At 47.6% G+C, this 18,596-nt stretch overlaps 3 protein-coding genes across 3 annotated transcripts; 2 read left to right on the top strand and 1 right to left on the bottom strand.

Moving 5' to 3' along the window:
• Positions 1-442: 442 nt before the first annotated feature.
• Positions 443-2,021, bottom strand: H257_17628 (hypothetical protein; the record flags this gene model as incomplete). The annotated part of the gene is made up of 3 exons (XM_009846493.1): positions 443-527; positions 671-751; positions 1,864-2,021. The coding sequence occupies 3 exons, from the start codon at positions 2,019-2,021 to the stop codon at positions 443-445; spliced, it is 324 nt and encodes a 107-aa protein (XP_009844795.1).
• Positions 2,022-2,493: 472 nt separating this feature from the next.
• H257_17627 (hypothetical protein) lies at positions 2,494-3,383 on the top strand (the record flags this gene model as incomplete). Its single annotated transcript, XM_009846492.1, has 2 exons — positions 2,494-3,136; positions 3,175-3,383. 2 exons carry the CDS (start codon positions 2,494-2,496, stop codon positions 3,381-3,383), a joined length of 852 nt encoding a protein of 283 aa, XP_009844794.1.
• Positions 3,384-14,054: 10,671 nt separating this feature from the next.
• On the top strand, positions 14,055-15,935 carry H257_17626 (hypothetical protein; the record flags this gene model as incomplete). The annotated part of the gene is made up of 1 exon (XM_009846491.1): positions 14,055-15,935. One exon carries the CDS (start codon positions 14,055-14,057, stop codon positions 15,933-15,935), a length of 1,881 nt encoding a protein of 626 aa, XP_009844793.1.
• Between the last annotated feature and the right edge of the window lie 2,661 nt (positions 15,936-18,596).

The raw sequence follows: 18,596 nt of genomic DNA, 5'->3' as shown, positions 1-18,596 counted from the left end.
GGTATGTGCGATGTCTAGTTAATATCTCAAATCCGATCCTTCTATTAATAGATATTCTCACCTTGAAGTAGATAGCAGGTGTTGTTGATTTGTAAGTTTCACCATATGTAGAAGCAAGGTAAAAAACGATCCAGCAGAGAATAGAATGCACGAAGTTCCATTAATTGAAACATGTATGTTATGTTAACTGTAAGGTTCGGTCACCGCCTTTATAACTGTTCTCCTAGTTATGGGCATAGACGCCCATCGAGGTAGCACTGGTGGTTTATGTTGCTGTGTGTGCGATATCACAACCACTGTTAGAAGTGCAACGTTATTCCAATTCATTATTATAGCTACCATGCATTTCTTCACATTGTATGGTGTTGACAAACACCGTGTTTTATATAACAATGGTTGTTAGCGTTGATACTGGTTGATGTTTAGAGGGCTGGCATTGGTGTTAGATGGTTCGGGTTGTCACGGGCGAAGTAGTTTTGTCGCCCTCCTCTATCACTGTCTGGATCACGCGGGTTGGAGTGTCCGTTCTAAACAAGTTAGTAGTAGTGATAGATTTCATTACGTAGGATGGTTTTGAAATACACCAGTACTGTACTTTGGATGACTACAGCTGATATGTAATATGATAATGAGGTACTTTTTGATATTGCCGAATGATGTAGTAACATACCGTAAGTCGCTGTCGTCGCAGTTGTCATCGTCGCTGTCGCCGTAGTTGTCATTGTCGCTGTTGTCGTCGTCGCCACAGTTCCTAAACATGTTAGATGCGATTCATTTCCTTGTATTGGATGGTGTTGATGAACACCGAGGAAGTGTCGGCTACGAGTGAAATTGGGAAATGACTGCAGAACGACACTTTCATCCGCATAAATTTACCGTACGAGTAGTCGGTTGGCTGCGGTGTTAAACCTAACCCGTGTTGCGATGGATTCAATTCTCATTCTTCAATTTGCATTGTTCGACGCACTTCGATTTCATTCGACCGCATACACTAACTTCGATTATCCAGTTCTCGGCTTACAGGCCATTAGAGCCAAATCTAAATCGCCCAACAAAAGCACGTGAAGAATGTAATCGAATTTCGTAGCAGAAGTTGACTTGCGACATTCGGAATACTTCAGTCAAATAGAATTATATTTTCTTGTCTCAATATAGTTTATATACAAGGTAATTTTGGAATATAATATCTCTTTTTATAATTGTCATATGTTATTTGATGAACCTGCAGTACAGTGTAGTTACTGGCAGCCCTTGCGAGCGTGAAGGATGAAGTAGTGCTTGTACTACGTAGTAATCATTAACGCTTTACCTATTTGAGCATGACCACTTGGTTACGTGTTACTAGTAAGGGCTTGCGGTTGTCGTTGACGTGCAGTCTCTAGTTGCGCTGTACCTATCCTATCATCGTTATTTTAATTACGTGAAGCAAGCTTGAAATTTGTATGCAACAATTGTATTAATTCCTCAAATATTTCTGTGTCCGAAGCTCTGTCCGAATGGTTTTCACGTCCGAGTCGTTATGGTATGGCAAAGAAACCATGATGCATATTGATTGGTTAATAATCAGAAGTAAGGCCAGCCATCTTACAAATTCCATAAACAAGTCAGTTTTTCCCTACCTCCAAGGCATGTAAGGAAGGGCCTGGTCGGGGAACGTCGACTCCTCGCTTATCAACGCTTTGGTACTGAATATTTTTCAGTGTAGTAAATATTATTGGTTGAAATCAAATTTCAGTATTGATGAATCAAAACTCTTATCTCAATGGCCAATGCCCACCTCGTGCTTACTGCTACCATTCCTGCTGTTTCAGCCACCTTGTGTTGCTGTGGCGACCTTGTCCAATCAAGTCAAGTACAACGTACCCGCCATAACCAACGTGGACTTCGACGGCATGCTGGGACTCCCCCAGCAAGAGAGACGGTTCCTTGCTATTCTGCGTTGTGGTCAGGCCACATTCACGAAGCTGGTGGCCACGTTGCGTGGTGTCATGATTGCACACCGAACGCGCAACAGTAACCATTCTTTCGAGAAGAAGGTAGCCATCCTGCTGTACTTTTTGGGCTCCGAAGGCGGTTCAAAATGCGTTATATTAATTAACCTATCTCAAGATATTCAATGCACTATTTTTGACTATACTTTAGTAATCTCAGTGATCCAGGCCATGAGAATATGATTTTCGTCACTTGCACAATATCAAGAAGTTCTACGTACCTTAAATACTTTCATGAATTCTCCTCGTTTCTGAACGTATCCGATTTGAAGTTCGATCTCTGCGAAGACACGGACTTCCATTTGTGGTGGTCGTACAAGGACATTGTGGTGCTGAACAAAAACGTCAGATTCGCCCAGGATCCCGAGTTGAGGACGCTGGATCGAAGTTGAAGGTGTTGATACCCAACAGTACACCCGCAGTTGTGTTTGTTCGAGTCACACGTCCAAAGAACTTTGACGTGTTGCCTCGAGATGGATTGCACGACTGTCTGCCAGCTGACATGTACCCCGTGTTCATGTTCAAGCCTCAGGGATCAACTGAAGTGACGTTGACGCCTAGCCCTTGTGGTTCAAAACGAACATTGAAGTTAAGCTTGCAGAAGTTGCCGTTTGTCAACGCAATTGCTTCGACAATCTACAAGATCCAAGGCGAGACAATGGAATCGCTTGTTGTCGCGGATTGGAAAGCACGTGGCTCCAAGACGAACAAGGTTGTCAACACTTGTCAACAAAGATACATCGCCATCTCCCGATTGACCAAGCGTGATGGGTTTTCAGCACTGAAGCCGCTGACCAATGCATGCATTCAGTACTTTCAGCCGAGCAACGGCACAATTACAGAGAGCTTGAGGGTGGAGCAACTGTTTGCGCTGTATCTATCCCGCAACGAAAACACTGCCGTGTTCAGCTCCAGTGATTTCTACGCCTTGAAGTCGACTCTACCTGCAGCTCCAGTAGCAGTCGCTCGGCTGGCCAAACGCAAACTCTGTGTTTTGGACCTCATGGAGAGCACTCCTGCAACAAACGAGATATCAATGGCTCGGCCAAAGCGGACTGTGTTGGATCGAATGGAGAAGAGCCCTTCAACAATTGAAGTTGCCAGGGTCCAACCAAAGTCAAGTGTTTTGGCGGTGATGCAGCGAGGTTTACCATGCACCGTGCTTTCTGCGATATGTTCACAGGCTTCAGTTGGGCGTACCGAGGACTTGTTCTCGCAACCATCTTTCAGAATCCAAGCACCCCCATCGGCGATGTCCTTGCCACCTTGTCGCTGAGTTCTCCGCCTCCTCAAAACAAAGGCAAAGCGAGGCGTGACCTATCTCGCGATGAGAGATTGAGTTACGTATCGACGGCGCAGGCTCACCATGTCAACTTGGCTTCGCTGCTGTAGTTGAATGCCTGGATTGGCGAGGACGTGATCGACCTTTTCATGGAAAGGCTAGTGCAGTCTACACCGAGCGTGGCCTTTTTGGACAGGCACTTCTATGAGAGCATGACGAATGATTCAAGTCTCGAGCAAGCCACCCGAATCATTGGCAGGTCGTCCTACGGGCTGCACACGGAATGTGTGATCTTTCCGATCTGTGTACCTGGTCACTGGATGCTTGGCATTGTCAATCTTGTCACCCAGCGTTACGGATGCTACGACCCGTTGCAATAGCAACGCTTTGTCGAATCTCTGGATGAGCGTCGAGGTCAAATACACGAGATGGATATTCCTGGACCCAAGCGACCCAACGATTACGATTGCGGCGTCTTTGTTTGTATTGCAGCAAAGCAATATATTCAGACGAACAGCACTGGCACTTTTGAGCATAACGACATGGCAGTGTGGCGATTGCATATCCTCAGCCGCATTGCTCGCTTCAAGCCATTGGCGCCCCGGCCTTAACTTTGCATAGATGTAGATGTAGCAAGTGAAAACAACGAGAAACCCCACAAAAAAGAAGTAGATATTGCATGCAAAAAAATAATAAAGACTAGAAAAAAGACGTATTCTTATCTTTCCTAAGCAGGCATTCGCTTCATACCCCCAGCAAGCCTCGCGTGCGAATATGTAAGTTAACTTTCACATGTCTATATCGAGAGTGGCGAATACGACCTCCGAGAGCATAAGTGAAAACACCTCCGTTTTGTCCATATAAGAGAGTCTCGATATACTGAAATGTACTAATAACAGCAAAGGGTGTTACCTTCATATACACCACAGTTTTCGTTATCCGGTGGCTGATGGGGGGCGGGTTGGCACGTGCCTTCATGCGCGAATTCTAGCGTACGTACTAGACTTGCCATTACTCAAGACACATTTCGTCCACAGGGCCGTACTTGTTATGTAACCATACTCATGATTTGCACATGGACCATAGGAAATACTTGTTGTACAGTATGTACCTAGTAGCTTTTTTACTTGCATAGGGAACAACGGGGGGTTTCGAGGCAGGCCCTGTGGAGTCGTCAATATACCTTTGGATGCGCTGACCGTACTTTCTGTCAGGCACTCGTCTTGCAATTGAAATGCCACTTGAATCGGCAAGTGAATGATTTCAACACGTTGATTCGCCAAAGCTGAGCCCCATCGACTCAAGATGTCGCCTGAAACATTCATGTCATCCGAGACGTGCTCTATAGTGCAGGGCAGGATCAACCTGGCCAACAACAATTGCTCTACATATTAACGTTGCCTTGTTTTCGCGAGCCACTTGGTTGAAGTAAGCACTAGGTTTCGATTACATGTAAACAAACGGAAACCACACGGGCTTAACAGGTAGTCGAGTATCTTGCGCAAATTGAAGAGGTACGACTCCTGTTCGATGAAGCTAGCTCACACTTGTGGCGGAAACTGACTCTTGTTGTTGATTGTTGTTGAGTGGAAATTTCAAGATCCTTGAGCGGAAGTGGTGTGGCGAAGCTCTCGAAGGCGCGTCAAAAGCACATGGACGCGCTGCGACAAGCCATGGAAAATAGGCACTGCGACGTAGCGGTTCGAAGCGAGAAGTTGCGGCAGCAAGCACGAGGCCGCCGCGAGAAGAAAGCGCATGTGCGCTTGGCGAAGTTTGCGCTGGGCGATTTTGTGCTATTGGGAAAAATCATCAAGTTCCCCAACAAGTTGGACTCAACTGGAAAGGTCCGTACCGCGTATCGCTGGTCGACTCGGACTATGTGATGGAAGTCCAACAGCTCATGGGTGTGGCTCCAGTGACGGCGTTTTAAGGCTTGCCGTCTACAACCCAGCTAAAGGCGTTGTAGACGGCAAGCCTTAAAACGCCGTCACTGGAGCCACACCGCCGAGACTGTCCGCCGGCTGGTCGTTCAACGCGCTCTGTACCAGGGCCAACACACGGTGCCATTCGTCCGGACAAATCTTCATTCGCTGGTCAGGGTCTTCAACCCTCGCAGGATAAGTCGATTAACGACTTCCACCGTGCCTTTCGCCCACGGCGTGTACGGCGTTGTGATGTGGTGATGGGCACCAATCATCCTCTTGACCTTGCCCACGACTTCGTTCTTGAAATGGTTTCCGCCATCGGAAACCCATGACGACACAATGCCATGTGTCGCAAACCAATCCATCAGGGCGTTCACCGTGCTTTCCGCGTCGGCCGTTGCCGAAGGGAACAGACGACGAAACCCACTCATGTCGTCCTTGACGACAAGCACATATTTCCAGCCATTCGCGGCTGGCGGCAGTTGGAGCCAGTCGAAGTGGATGAGCTCATTTGGGCGCTCCGCATGCACGTGCGCCCCAGGGGCTCGGCACCATCGTGCCGTCGACACACAGGCAGTGTAAGCAACTGCCCACAAAGGCATTCAGGTCTTCCTTTGCGGTTCGCCACTCAAACCGCTCGAGTACGCCTTGGGTTGTCACGTCCACTCCGCCACGCCTTGGTGGGCTATGATGCAGATCCGCTGCTGCAGATCCACTGCGGCCTCAGGGATCCAAATTTTCCCAGCGACGGTCACGTAATACTCGTCGCTGACGCTCCATGTCACATTGGGGACGTCCTCACCGGCAGCTTTCCAGGCTGCCTTCTATAGGGGCGAGACAACAACCAGTTGTCGCACTCTCGCCACTTCCGCAGGTAATGGAGCGGCACCCACTGGATGAGCAGGTCCGCCCATACGTTCGCTTCCCGCGCCACATGCTCGACGGTGTAGGGGAAGCTCGTCATCACCATAGCCCACCATTGGGACGTGTGGGTTTGGTACCGAGCCATGTTGCTGTTGTAACCCAGCGGGTTAAAAGATGTACAGCAAATTGCGGTGGTCAGTGAACATTCGAAATCCCTGCTGCCGGAGCAGCAGGTACTCCAGTCGTTTGCACGACTCGACGATCGCAAACCCTTCCTTTTCCACCGTCCGCTCCGGGCACTTGCCCCGCCAAACCCACCACTCAAAAACGCCAACGGCTCGTGCCGTTGTTCTTCCACGGGCAACTCCAGGTCTTCGGGCGGGAACTGGGTGCAGGCGGCACCCCATGGCGTGTCGCTGGCATCGGTGTAAAGGCAGATGATCTTGTCTGCAGATGGATGCGACAGCGGCACCATTTGCCGCAACGTGTCCTTGACCGCTGCAAAACACACATTGTGTTCGAACGCCCAACGGACGACAGCCAACTTGATTCGCACAAGCGCCGTTTTCTTCGACCCACCAGCGGCCTTCGCCGCTACGTCCAACAGGCCCCGCAGCGGATCAATCAGTTCCGAGTAGCTGGGATGGAGCTTCGCATCCAATTCGTGCAGACAAATTGTTACAGATCGGCGCCAGACGTTGGCGTCTCCAGTGCACATATGCCCTGAACTCGATTAGGGGAATGGTAGATCCCTTCGGTGGAAATCACTTTTCCGCACCACGTGGCTTTCTTCAAGAAGAAATCGCACTTTTTCGGTTGCAGCTTGAGGCAGAACTTTCGCAGATGGACAGCACCTTGTCCAACAACACAAACACCTTGTCCGAGCTGTCTGCGTACCCCAGCAGATCGTCCAACTAACCCAGCACCCCGGCGTACAACAGTTCGCCGAACATTTGGTTCACCACGGACTGGCAATAGGCCACGGCGTCCGTCTGTCCCACGAGGAGGCCTTCCGACACCAACGTCTCGTCGGACCCAGAGTCCAGCAACACTTTAGGAAGCGTGAGAAAGTCCTCGATCGACGCTTGGCACTCCATGCTGTTCGCAGGATTCGTGCTCGACACGAAGTTCACCGACCGACGGCGCGGCTGATGAAAGTCGTCCATCAACTTCTTTACTTCGGCATCTGTAATGCAAGGGTGTTCCCGCACTCGGTGTGCCGTTGACTGACATTTCAGGCACTTGGGCTTCGGCCGCTTTGGCAACCCGTCTATTTTATCGGCACACCAAGTAGGAGGCGCGACAGACACGCCACTGGGCCGCTTTTCTTCACGGACCGGGCTGAAACGTGGACGAGGCCGCGAGTTTTCCTTCCGCGGCTCCTCTGCCGGTAGCTTCGAAGGTTTTTCTTCCTCCATGCCGCCATACAGCTGGTACCCAATGGCGAATTGCCGCAGCCACTTGACGTAGCAAAACACATCTGACTTGAGCACTTTGTTCCGCTGCAGTTGCAGCTGCTTCGTCACGGCCAGCTGGACTGATGCTGGCTTGATCGCTTTGGTGATGATTCCCACCACCAACTTCCCATCTTGATGGAGCACCCACTCTTGGCCATCCGCCTTGAGGGTTTCATCAAGTTGTCAAGGATTCGACTCACTCGACTGTCTGCGTCGAGGATCTTGGTGTCGAACTGTACGATCACCTAAGGCGCTTCTTCAGCGCATCCAACTCAACAGGTTCTTAATCGTGGGCCTCCATGAACCAGGCCACCCACGCGGCTTCTGTCACATTGCCATGTGACTTCCCAAAGTCAAACATAACGATGCGTCGCTTTGAAAACAGGTCAATACACCCGCCGACTGACATCAAAAACGGACGATAACCCGTTGATTGCAATGCCATGATTTGCGACATGTATCGTTGATATTCGCGCATAAATGCGCAAAGCTTGGATTTCGTTGATCCCTTGAACGTCGGTGGCTTTGGCAACGCCGGTGCATTAAGTACCTTCATGGCATCATCAAACCCAATGTCAACATCCTCAGTTGCTTGCGCGGCAGCTGGTTCATCGGATGGTAAAGGTACGCTCGCTGCCAATACCCGTAAGGCGAATGTTGCAAATATTGGGCCACTGCCTTGCGTTCCCAACCCGATCTGGTCAATGGCCTGAGGTTGCAGGTTTCCAGGAGAGCCGAAAGGACTGGGGAGACGTCAGCAACCTTCACTCCCTCATGGAGCCTACAAGATAGCTACACCGTTTTAATGTGTGATTAATCGTCAAAATCTTGCAAATGACCCTCTAGCTGGAGCTGTGGTGCGAACGTAATGATGCACCTGTACCTGCCGCGTTTGCTCGTCACCACAGGAAGCCCCCGTGCTGTCACAGGCCAAATCAGTCAGTTACTCGATCGCCACCGATAGTCGTTGGCAGGATTAATGCTGGTAGTGTTTATATTGGTGGTGATTGGCAGCAACATCATGCGGTATTTCTGTATAAACCACCACGTGAAAAGACAAAGTTCTTGGCTAATCCTTGATTGGCGGCCATATGTCTCAACCAAGGTTTGGCATGGTATCTTAGCTACAAACCCTCTCAAACTAAACCTCGCCACTCGTGAGACGGTTTATTAAGCGCTCATAACGCGAAAAATTGTTGCCATTTCCATTGTTACGATGGAGTTAACGTTACATTGAGTTTTTCGGCTTCCACTGCTAAGGTTTAAAGTTTGCCGCGGAAAGTTATATGCGCTGTTTGAGCGCCTTCAAAATTCAATGGATTAAGGGTGTAAAAGTAACGGATGGACTGGGTGTATCTCCGAGGAAAGGAAATTCATGTGACCATACCATATAATTGTATGTATACATGGCCACCGGTAAATCGAATTGGACGGGCTAGCATTCACAACACCACGGACGATTCCCTGTCGAAGCTAAGTGACAACGTAGTTCGAGCAAATTTGTCAATGCACAGTACAGGTAACCGCATTGGAATTGGATCACAGTGGTACTTGCATATTTATATACTTGGCCAAATAAATATCAAAGGGATTCAGTCAATTGCATTTTAGCCAAGAAGTGATCCACAAAATAGCGAAGTGCCATTCGTCATATTCGACGACACCACCTGGCACGCACGATTCAAAACTCAAATATAGCAAGCAATGATTGGCTGATGAGTATCACAAGACATTCACGTTCAAACTTTCTCACGATGCAACCAAAACGTGTGGCCAAATGGTTCTACCGACGCTTCAACATCCGCAGCATTCGCATGTATGTCCGACGCTTTGAGAGTTTGCCATTCAAGGCTATGTGTCGTAAAGTATGGCTGTATGAAGAAAGAGTTCACACATCAGCAGCAAAGCGTTTGAAACTTAGCGGGTCATCAATGTTTGGGGTATGGTTAGTAGCTAAATGAGAGTGCGTTTGAAAAAGTCTTGCCAAATGTTGTTCAGTTGTACTACTAACAGTAAGTAATGTAGGTACTAGTATTTGTTGGTGTTTGTGTGCTGTTGTATGCGACGTGGTTTTTAGCAATGTCAATTGGTTACAATTTGGCCAATCCGAGACTGTTAATTGTGTACTGTATTGTGTTTTAATAAATCTGTCGAAATTTTTATAACACCCACGTTTTGACTCACCTCCATTTTATATGAAAATTTGTATATGGTTGTTGAACCACTGTTATCCTATTCCAATGCAGTTACCTGTAGTAACGAAGTGTCCACCTATCAATATGTAGATCTTCCTGGTAGACGTCATTTAGTTGAGTTTCACTTGCAAATAATATAGTACAGTTGTCCTCCAAGGCTTGCTCCCAGGTCAAAACGAAATTCCCGTATAAAACAAAACCATATAGCTTTTCAAGGGTTGATTTGAATTGACACGAGGTTTAAATTTTTGAACATGAGGCTGCATTCACCTCACTTTGACAGGCTTAATTTATGAGGACATTTGAGAATATGCCGCAGTGCAAACAACAAGGAAAGCGACTCTCGATTCACGAGAAGAACTTGATTCGGGCGTATTATGCGTATCACGTGCCCATTAAGACAACTGTCGTGCAGCAGTGGGTCAAGGAACAATTTGGCCACACGCTCCACATCACGACCATTCGCCGAATCCTGAGGGACAAGCGCAAGATCGAGACCAATAACATAAAGGAGGAGTCGGCAATGGGTCGGTACAACTTTCAGGGGCCAAAATACCCTAAATTGGACAAACAAGTTGTCGAGTGGGTGTTCATGGCGAATGCAAAGAATGCATGCGTGACTGGCCAGTTAATCGCGAGGAAGGGGCTCCAAATCGCCACCGAGCTGAACCTACTCGATCAAGTCAAATGCTTCCATAGGTGGTTGTACCGCCGTTGATGGAGCACCTCCAGTCTCTTTACATTAGCTGGAGTGATTGCTTAATTGAGTTTGATGTGTAAATCACTGGTTATCCACCCAAAACAACCTTCAATTTCAATATTTTGTATCACCTTTATGTCATCAACTTCCTGCAATAGTTTATGTCATTGCATGGGAGCAAACCTTGGAGGACAACTGTAATGAGTTAAGAGTAACGAACAACAGTGCAGACAGGTGCTATACAATGCAACACCCCCATTGTTGCTAGTGGTTGTTGTGTAGGTACACGCGACGCTGTGGAAGCTGTTCTACAGCTTCCACAGTGTAGCTACGATATTGACAGCAAATCTCCTTAACGTAGCTGAAGCACGTAGTTACGTCAATTTAACTGTAAATTAACGTTAATACAATCGTTCGTGTACTTCCCGAACGGAGGAATGTCGCATTTGTACTTACGCAACAGATTAAATCTCAGTTCTCAGACGGTATTCAGATTTTCTGTGCGTTTCCCATACTAACTTACAGTGAAAAACGTTCAACAAATCTGAATTCCGTTCAATCTATTAAACTCTATTAAACTCTAGTTAGATGAGGCATATGTTTTGTACTCTGATCACCTCAACTCATACTAAAGCGTATCTCCGTGGTTAGCTATAGCTAACCACTGGTGATGCGCTTAACCCGGGGATTTAGCATTATACTTCGAAGTATGTGCGAGCGGGGGTAGGATGAAGTCCCGGGGTTACACGGTTACGGGAAGAAAATTTGCTTGAACGGTTTTCAGTCTTGGCTGAACGGTACTATTTTGATTTCTTGAACGTTTTCCCATAGTTTCCATCCATACTACAGTTACTCCGAGTAATCTGTTGGGTATGTACAAATGCGACATTTCTCCGTTCAATAAGAACACGATTGTACTATTAGGAGTTATATTAATACTACATGTATTAATATATTAATACATGTAGTATTAACCCGCTCGGATGGGAAGCAAAGTGCAAGTCGGAGTATTAATTTGAATTCACGTAGCTGTACGAAGATTCGACGTCCTTTTATGAGGCAGTTTACAGTAGTATGGTACTTCACAAGATGCCGTGTATATGTTGTAGCTAGCTGGCTACTAGTAAGATTCCAATGAGATTGTTGCATTCTACATTTACTCCATACTTGGGGAGAATAATTCCCTCATTAAAACAGTTCCACTGTTGTTTTGGCCCGAAATACTGTTTCAATGAGGGAATTATTACATCCGGATATACCTTTTCGCCAGTAGCCATGTAGCCTGCGACTCCGTCCTACCCCCGGTGAGTACATACGATGCTACTCTCCGGGGTGAGGTGGTCTGAGCATAAACAACAGTGGAACTGTTTTAATGAGGGAATTGTACTACTTAGGGAAGGGGACATCGATGAAGCATTTGGTGTAAGTGAGAAGTTGGCCGTGATGTTACCGCGAGGTATCATGGATGTCGTTGTAAATTATGGCCTGTACTAGTATGTGGATTTCAAGGGAAGTGTTTTCGCTCCCGTCGTTATCCGGACAGGAACCTCTTGCGGAGGCTGAAAATTGTAAACTGAGGTCTCTTACCACAAATTACATTTTCTGGTCTATTGTAAGTCTAATCATTTCGTCCAATGAAAATGCGCCAAAAATGCACATATTTCAACCGCACGACAATGCGTACAACCGCACGACGAATGGCGGCCTGCTGCACATAATGGAGACTAACCGCCTTACCGATCATGAGACCATGAGCCGACCACTAAAAAGGCTCATAGGTCTTTTTGCAGCGCCATGCACAACAGGAAGTTGGAAGCAGATCTGCAACTACACCTCAGCTATGCTGTTATTCTGCTGCTCCTACAGTGTAGCTCTGATATCTTAGCGTAACGTTAGCTACGATATTGAATCTCGGTGACGTAGCTGAAGCTCGTACCAACCGTACGTGAATTTAAATTATTACAATCGTGTACATTCCGAACTGAGAAATGTCGCGTTTGTACTTACCCAACATATTTTCTCTAGTTTCCAAGTAAAATGATGGATAAAATCTGGATGTTTTCGCACGAACCTACCTAACATCTTTAGAAAATCCTGATAACCGTTCAGCAGATATTCTTCCCGTAACCCTGTAACCCCGGGATCCCCTCGTATGATGCTACTAACTGTAAGCTCAGTAAATCCCCAGGGTTGACAGCCTCATCTAAACAGCGTTTACTAGTTTGAATTCGAACAAGTCTCAGTCTTGGCTGTACCGGTACGGTATCCAGATTTATTGACGTTTTTCGGGGTTAGTCACTGTATCATAGTATCTATCATATCGTTGTTATAGCTTCAAGAAATGTGTCTCATGCAATCAGCTTTCGTTGCGGCCCACGTTGTGTTGAGCTCAGAGAGACAGCCAATGATATGTTCGGAAGACGAAGAAAACGAAAGAAACTGTACATTGACGTAGTGATTGCCATTCATTCTGGAGAGTGGATGTAGTGAAGGGGTGGTCCACAGTGATTACAAGTCATATGGCAATTCGTATGGAATCAGCACAGGGAATTCAAGTCGTCTTGCTCCCTGAGACGTTAGCTTTGAAGTGCCGAGGTGGCTGCTTTTCATGCGCAGTAAGCTGGTGAAATGGATCCGTTATGTCATGTCACCAAAATTCCACGCATGGTACAGAATACTACCAGTACCTCTTCGAAAGGTACTTGGTCGAAATATACTTTGTCATGTTGGGGAAGGGGATGATTTATCGAATTGATATTGTTAGTAGTACTAGAATACCAGCTCCTCAGTTGCAGTACTGTAGTACAGTACAAGCAAATTTGATCACCCGAATCTGAGTACGCTTTCACCAAATTCGCTTCGGTAACTTATATTGCGTAGTACATGTAGTTGTTGCATTACCAAGGGATTTCTGGTATATGAAGAGTTAGCTGGATCGTCAAAATACACTGTCTTCTCGTCATCGTCCTGGCTTCCCAAATTTTTAATGTCGAAATGTATTCTATTAACTAAGATTTTGTATTTACGTGGCTCGTTTATTATACGGGCTCTCACCATCACCAGCTGGAGTTCCAGCTGAAGTCACTACTGTAATCGAAGCTTAAAGTGTTTACGAACATTCACATGCATAAGTACTGTATTCTACATTCGCGAATTCGCGCGGCTAATTCAATAAAGCTAGATGCTCCTACACTGCTCCAACATTCCACCCGATTACTATCCCATTCCAGTGGTGACGTTATAAGGCATCGATCGACTCGCGCTACACGACCAGATAGATACATGGTGTACATGTTGCACAGTCGCCCTTAACTGTCGAAACATCGGAACTGACAGATGTGAGTTGTCTCAGCCAAGTTTGGTATTAGTACTAGTATTTGCGTGGATAAGAAATATAATTCCACCTCGCTTTGTGTATGTAACGTGAGTTAGGCGGTTTTCTATTAAATGTCTCCAGGGTACGATACAAAAGCTGATTTTGACCAGTAAAATGCGTCACCAAGCGAGTTTCAAGGGGCCGCATACAAAAAATGCTATCATTTCCAGTGTTGATTGTTGAGAACGTGCTAAACAGACGGTTCAACAGTTTGCCCTGGTTCTTTCATCGGTCTCACTTTTGAATTTGCCTGTTCCTTCCTCCATGACTGACAAAATTGCGACCCCCCTTGTCGGCGTCGGCGGCGGCTACAAGTCCGTGTGGGACGCCCGCCCCGTCAAATACACCAACGTCATCGTCCAAGTGTGCGGGTTCATCTTGCTGATGGAGCTGTCCGAACGTCTCAGTTACTATGGGATCAACCAAGGGTTGAAAAACTTCATGGGCAAGAAACTCGATTGGTCCAGCGTCTCATCCAACAGTATCAAGAGCACGTGGACGTCGCTCGTGTACATGTCCCCGTTGCTCGGTGCGTACATGGCCGACGAACGTTGGGGCCGCTTCAAGACGATTGCCGTGTTCGGCACGGTATACATGATCGGTGATATACTGCTTGCAATTGCCGCGCATCCCAGCGTTTTATCGCTTGACGGCAGCACCAAGACGGCGGAAGCCATCTTCATCGTGGGGTTGTTTGTGTTTATTGGGATTGGTACGGGCGCGATCAAGTCGAACGTGATTACCCTCGGCGCTGATCAGTTCAACCCCGACGACGAACGTGAAAGCGCCCAGAAGGTCGTGTTCTTCAGCTATTTCTACTGGAGCATCAACGTCGGGGCTGGGTTTTCGTACGGATACCTGGCCACGTTGTGCGTCAAGGGGTCGGGTGACTTCATCCCCAAGGAATACGGATACTTTGCCACGTTCACCATCTGCGCGTGCGTGTTCATCTTAGCGCTGGCGTTTTTCTTCCTCGGCAGTTCCCGGTATATCAAGATTGCCCCCAGCTCGAATGCCATGTCAAAGCTCGTCCATGTGCTGGTCGCCAGTTCGTCCAAGAGTACCGCTGCCCGGTACACTGTGTTCGGGTTCATCGCGTTCATCTTGTCGTTCTTCTTGAACTTGCTCGCTGTGTTCTTGACGGACAGAAGTGACGAGCGCCTCGCCATGAGTTATGTGGCCGGCGGGGTGTCGCTGATCGGGGTGTTGATGTGGGTGTGGTTTGGTCGCCAATACGACAACATGAGCCTCGCTAAGGAGTCCGAAGGCGGCAACCAGGAGGACTTGTCCATCGACGAGATCAAGCTCGTGGTGCGCGTGCTCCCGTTCGCCGCGTTCAACGTCATGTGGCAGTGCGTGTACGATCAAATCGACGCCAACTTCCAGACCATCGCGCAGCAAACCGACTTGCGCTTCGGCAACGAACGCGATGCCACGCAACTGCCCGGTGCCGTGCTCGGGGTGTTCGGCCCCATCGCCATCGTGGTGCTCATTCCGTTCCTCGAGACGGTCGTTTACCCCATCTACAAGAAGTTCTCCGGCAAGGAAGCGTCCGCGTTCGGCAAAGTCGCGGCGGGGTTGATCCTGTCCACGTTCACCATGTTCTACTCGGGCGGGTTTGAAACCGTCCGCCGCAACTCCGGCGTCCTCCTCGTTCCCGCGAGCGCCACCAACAGCACCCTCGACGTGATCCTCGACGCGAGTTCCGATCTTCCCATGAACGACATCGCATGGGGCTGGTGCATCCCCATGTACGTGTTAGTCGCGCTCTGCGAATGCCTCATCAACGTGACTGCATTCGATGTGTTCTACACTGAAGTGCCGTCGTACCTCAAGAGTACCTGCCAAGCGATCAACTTGTTTATGGTGTCCATGGGGTCCAACGTCACGAGTATCTTCACGCTAGTGTTCCAAAAGTACATTCCCGACGACTTGAACGACGGCGGCAACTTGGAGTACATGTTCTACGGCGTCGGCATCGTGTCGCTTGTCAACTTGATCGCATACCTGGTCGTGATGAAGGAAATGCAGTTCGGCATGGCCTCGTCCAAGCGCGGCGCCGACGTCATCGAAGCTGCTGCCCTCCACCAACACAAGGACAGCCACCTCGCCGATGCCGAGAAGGCGCGCTTGAGCTATGCCTAGTTAGTCTTTTAAGGTTAGTTATTGTCATTGTTAGTGCTGAATTGCCAAATCTATCCATCCATCTTTTACTGTGAATTTTGTACTACTGTGGTCCAAAATACTCCGCGGAGTAGCTGTTGTGCTGCATATTTTCGAAGGTGCAGTTTTCTTTGACTTGTAATTTGTATACTTAAAATAAATCACTTAGCCACATGTGTATATATATATACATGTTTAGTAAATGCTCTACAAATCTCAATATGATTAAAGCTTATTTATACTAAAAATATAAAGTGACATCAACCACAACAAGCAAATCGGAAGGTAAATAAAGGCGCCGTTCGTGGAATACAATGCCGTAGCTTGTTAAAATGGCTAGAACTAGGCATCGTTTATCCTCAGGTGCGATTTCGTCGTCGACACACGTCAACCGAATGTGCTACGGTCACGTATGGCGTATGGTGTCTTTTGAGCATGTTTGATCATATCAATAAATGCAACATCATAGAAGCGAGCCTTGTTAATGCTTAACTTTAAACCTCCCCATCTCGCCCACTTGTTCATGTGGTTATTGTATTGCCCTTGAAGTTAAGATTTGATTCTCTGGCGGGTGATTGAATATTTTGCCAATTTGAAGGGCATTTTTCAACTTCGATAACTTCGCCAAGAGTGTGAATTTTGCACAGCTTGAAGTAGCCAATCAAAGAAGAGATCTTCAACTTGCATTTACTCCGGAGTACACCAATCAGATACGCGAATGAGTAAGTTTAGGACAAAATACTTCACTTTGAAGTCTAACATGACAACTGTTTTGGACCAGAGTAGTACTATTAAGGACGTGTTCGGAGCGACTTTTGTGTCAGCGGTTTTAGGCTTTTTCCACAAGCCGCTGAAATATCAACGACTTTTTGCCTTCACTGACATTGGTTAATACAGAGAAAAATCAACCAATGATGCGTCCTAAAATTCATTGTCCATTTTCAGCTCTATGACAGCGGAGCGCAGAAAATTGTTGTCGCGTAGTGACTGTGGTGGCCAAATGTTCAGGCGGCGAGTGGCGAAACGACGTAGAGTAGATACAGCGCATAAGAACTTTGTATCTACGCAAGTCAGTCGTAAGTCGGTGGCTTGGAAATATCGACTGCCACGCTAATGGCGCACCGGTAAAGGTCAAACCGACCGACAATGCTATGTGTTTCAACCTTGTGCGTTGGTGTGACCTTCTCATTCCCGAAGGAGTCGTGCAGTCATCACTACTAACTTTAGGCATGCGCAACCCATAAGATCAACATGCTGGGCATCTTAGACACCATGAATCCCACCTATGCGGCTAAAGCTACTGGAATTCCACGCGAGACTATTTGCTCCTGGGCTAAGAATTGAGAAGAAATCCTCGCGTACGAAGGAAACAAGAAGAAAAAGAAGATCGAACCAGATGGACGACGGGAAAGTTTTCCGGACCCCGAGAGTCTTGTTGATTTCGTTAACGAGATGCGTGCTCAAGAGCGGGCGCTGACTATGACCCACGCCATCAATTGGATCAAACGACATGAATCCGGATGGCTTCGTGTCTACCTCTCTCAAAAGAAGCCTGGAGCTGGATACGATGCACTGCTACGCCTCTTACAGAGGTTCATGATACGCAAAGGATTTACACGCCAACATTCATCCACACGCAAGCCCAAGACCGTGGACCTAGAGAACACACGTGATGAGTTTGCCGAGATGTACCATCGAGCGTACCATGGGTTTGGTCCTGATGCCGTGTACAACGTGGATGAAACGGGGTTCTACTACGATATGCCGCCGAAGTATATCTGGTCAGTCAAAGGTGGTGAGCCAAAGATCGCTACGGGAGAAAAGCATTCCCTTCGAATGACTGCGGTTCTTACCGTCAAGGCTGATGGCACCAAGCTGCTGATCCAGTTCATCATTCGGGGCTCACCGGGTGGCCGTATTGCATTGAATGAACTGCCTACGTACCCTCGAGGTCATTTCTATGCAGTTCAGGAGAAGGCATGGATGAACAACACTGTGTGGAGAGCATACCTTCGATCTGTTCTTGCCGATGCCATCGATGAGCCGTCGGTCATTCTTCTGGACAACTTCGAGTCCCACGTCTCTGACGAGTCCTACACGATTGTTCACGATGAGTTGGGAAGTCTATTGTGTCCCTTACCTCCTAATGCGACGTCAGTTTGTCAACCCTTGGTCGTAGGGGTGATGGCACCATTCAAGCGCTACCTGCGAGATGAGTGGTTAGCTGAGGAATCATCGATGGTGAAGATGGCAATGATTTCGATACACCTACAGCCGCGGAGAAGAGGGTGGCAATGATCAAGCTGGCGATCTTGGCATGTAACAGACGTTGGCACACAACACACACAGATGTAGGGGTAGTGGCTCAAAGGAAGGTGGATTCAGAAGTGAGCTTAGCTCTAGAACCTCCATAATTATCATCGCCAAAGACATGCATACATGTAAGTAGTGCAACCTTAGCTGCACTAATTGAAGTTTGTCATATCTCTCAATATATGCAACCTTCAAGTAGTGTGTGTAGGATCAAAACAAGGTAGCTATTGGCCCTCGACACACTGAAGTAGTCGAGGGATGTGAAGCCGAGCTCTTCCAGCTTCACTCACATATATATAGCTTTAACTATGTAACTTCAATCCTTGTCTG

The sequence above is a fragment of the Aphanomyces astaci genome (genome assembly GCF_000520075.1).
Source record: "Aphanomyces astaci strain APO3 unplaced genomic scaffold supercont1.112, whole genome shotgun sequence".
NCBI classification, from domain to species: Eukaryota; Oomycota; class Saprolegniomycetes; order Saprolegniales; family Verrucalvaceae; genus Aphanomyces; species Aphanomyces astaci.
Note: the sequence above shows the minus strand (reverse complement) of the source record. Positions and strands in the feature narration are given on the sequence as shown.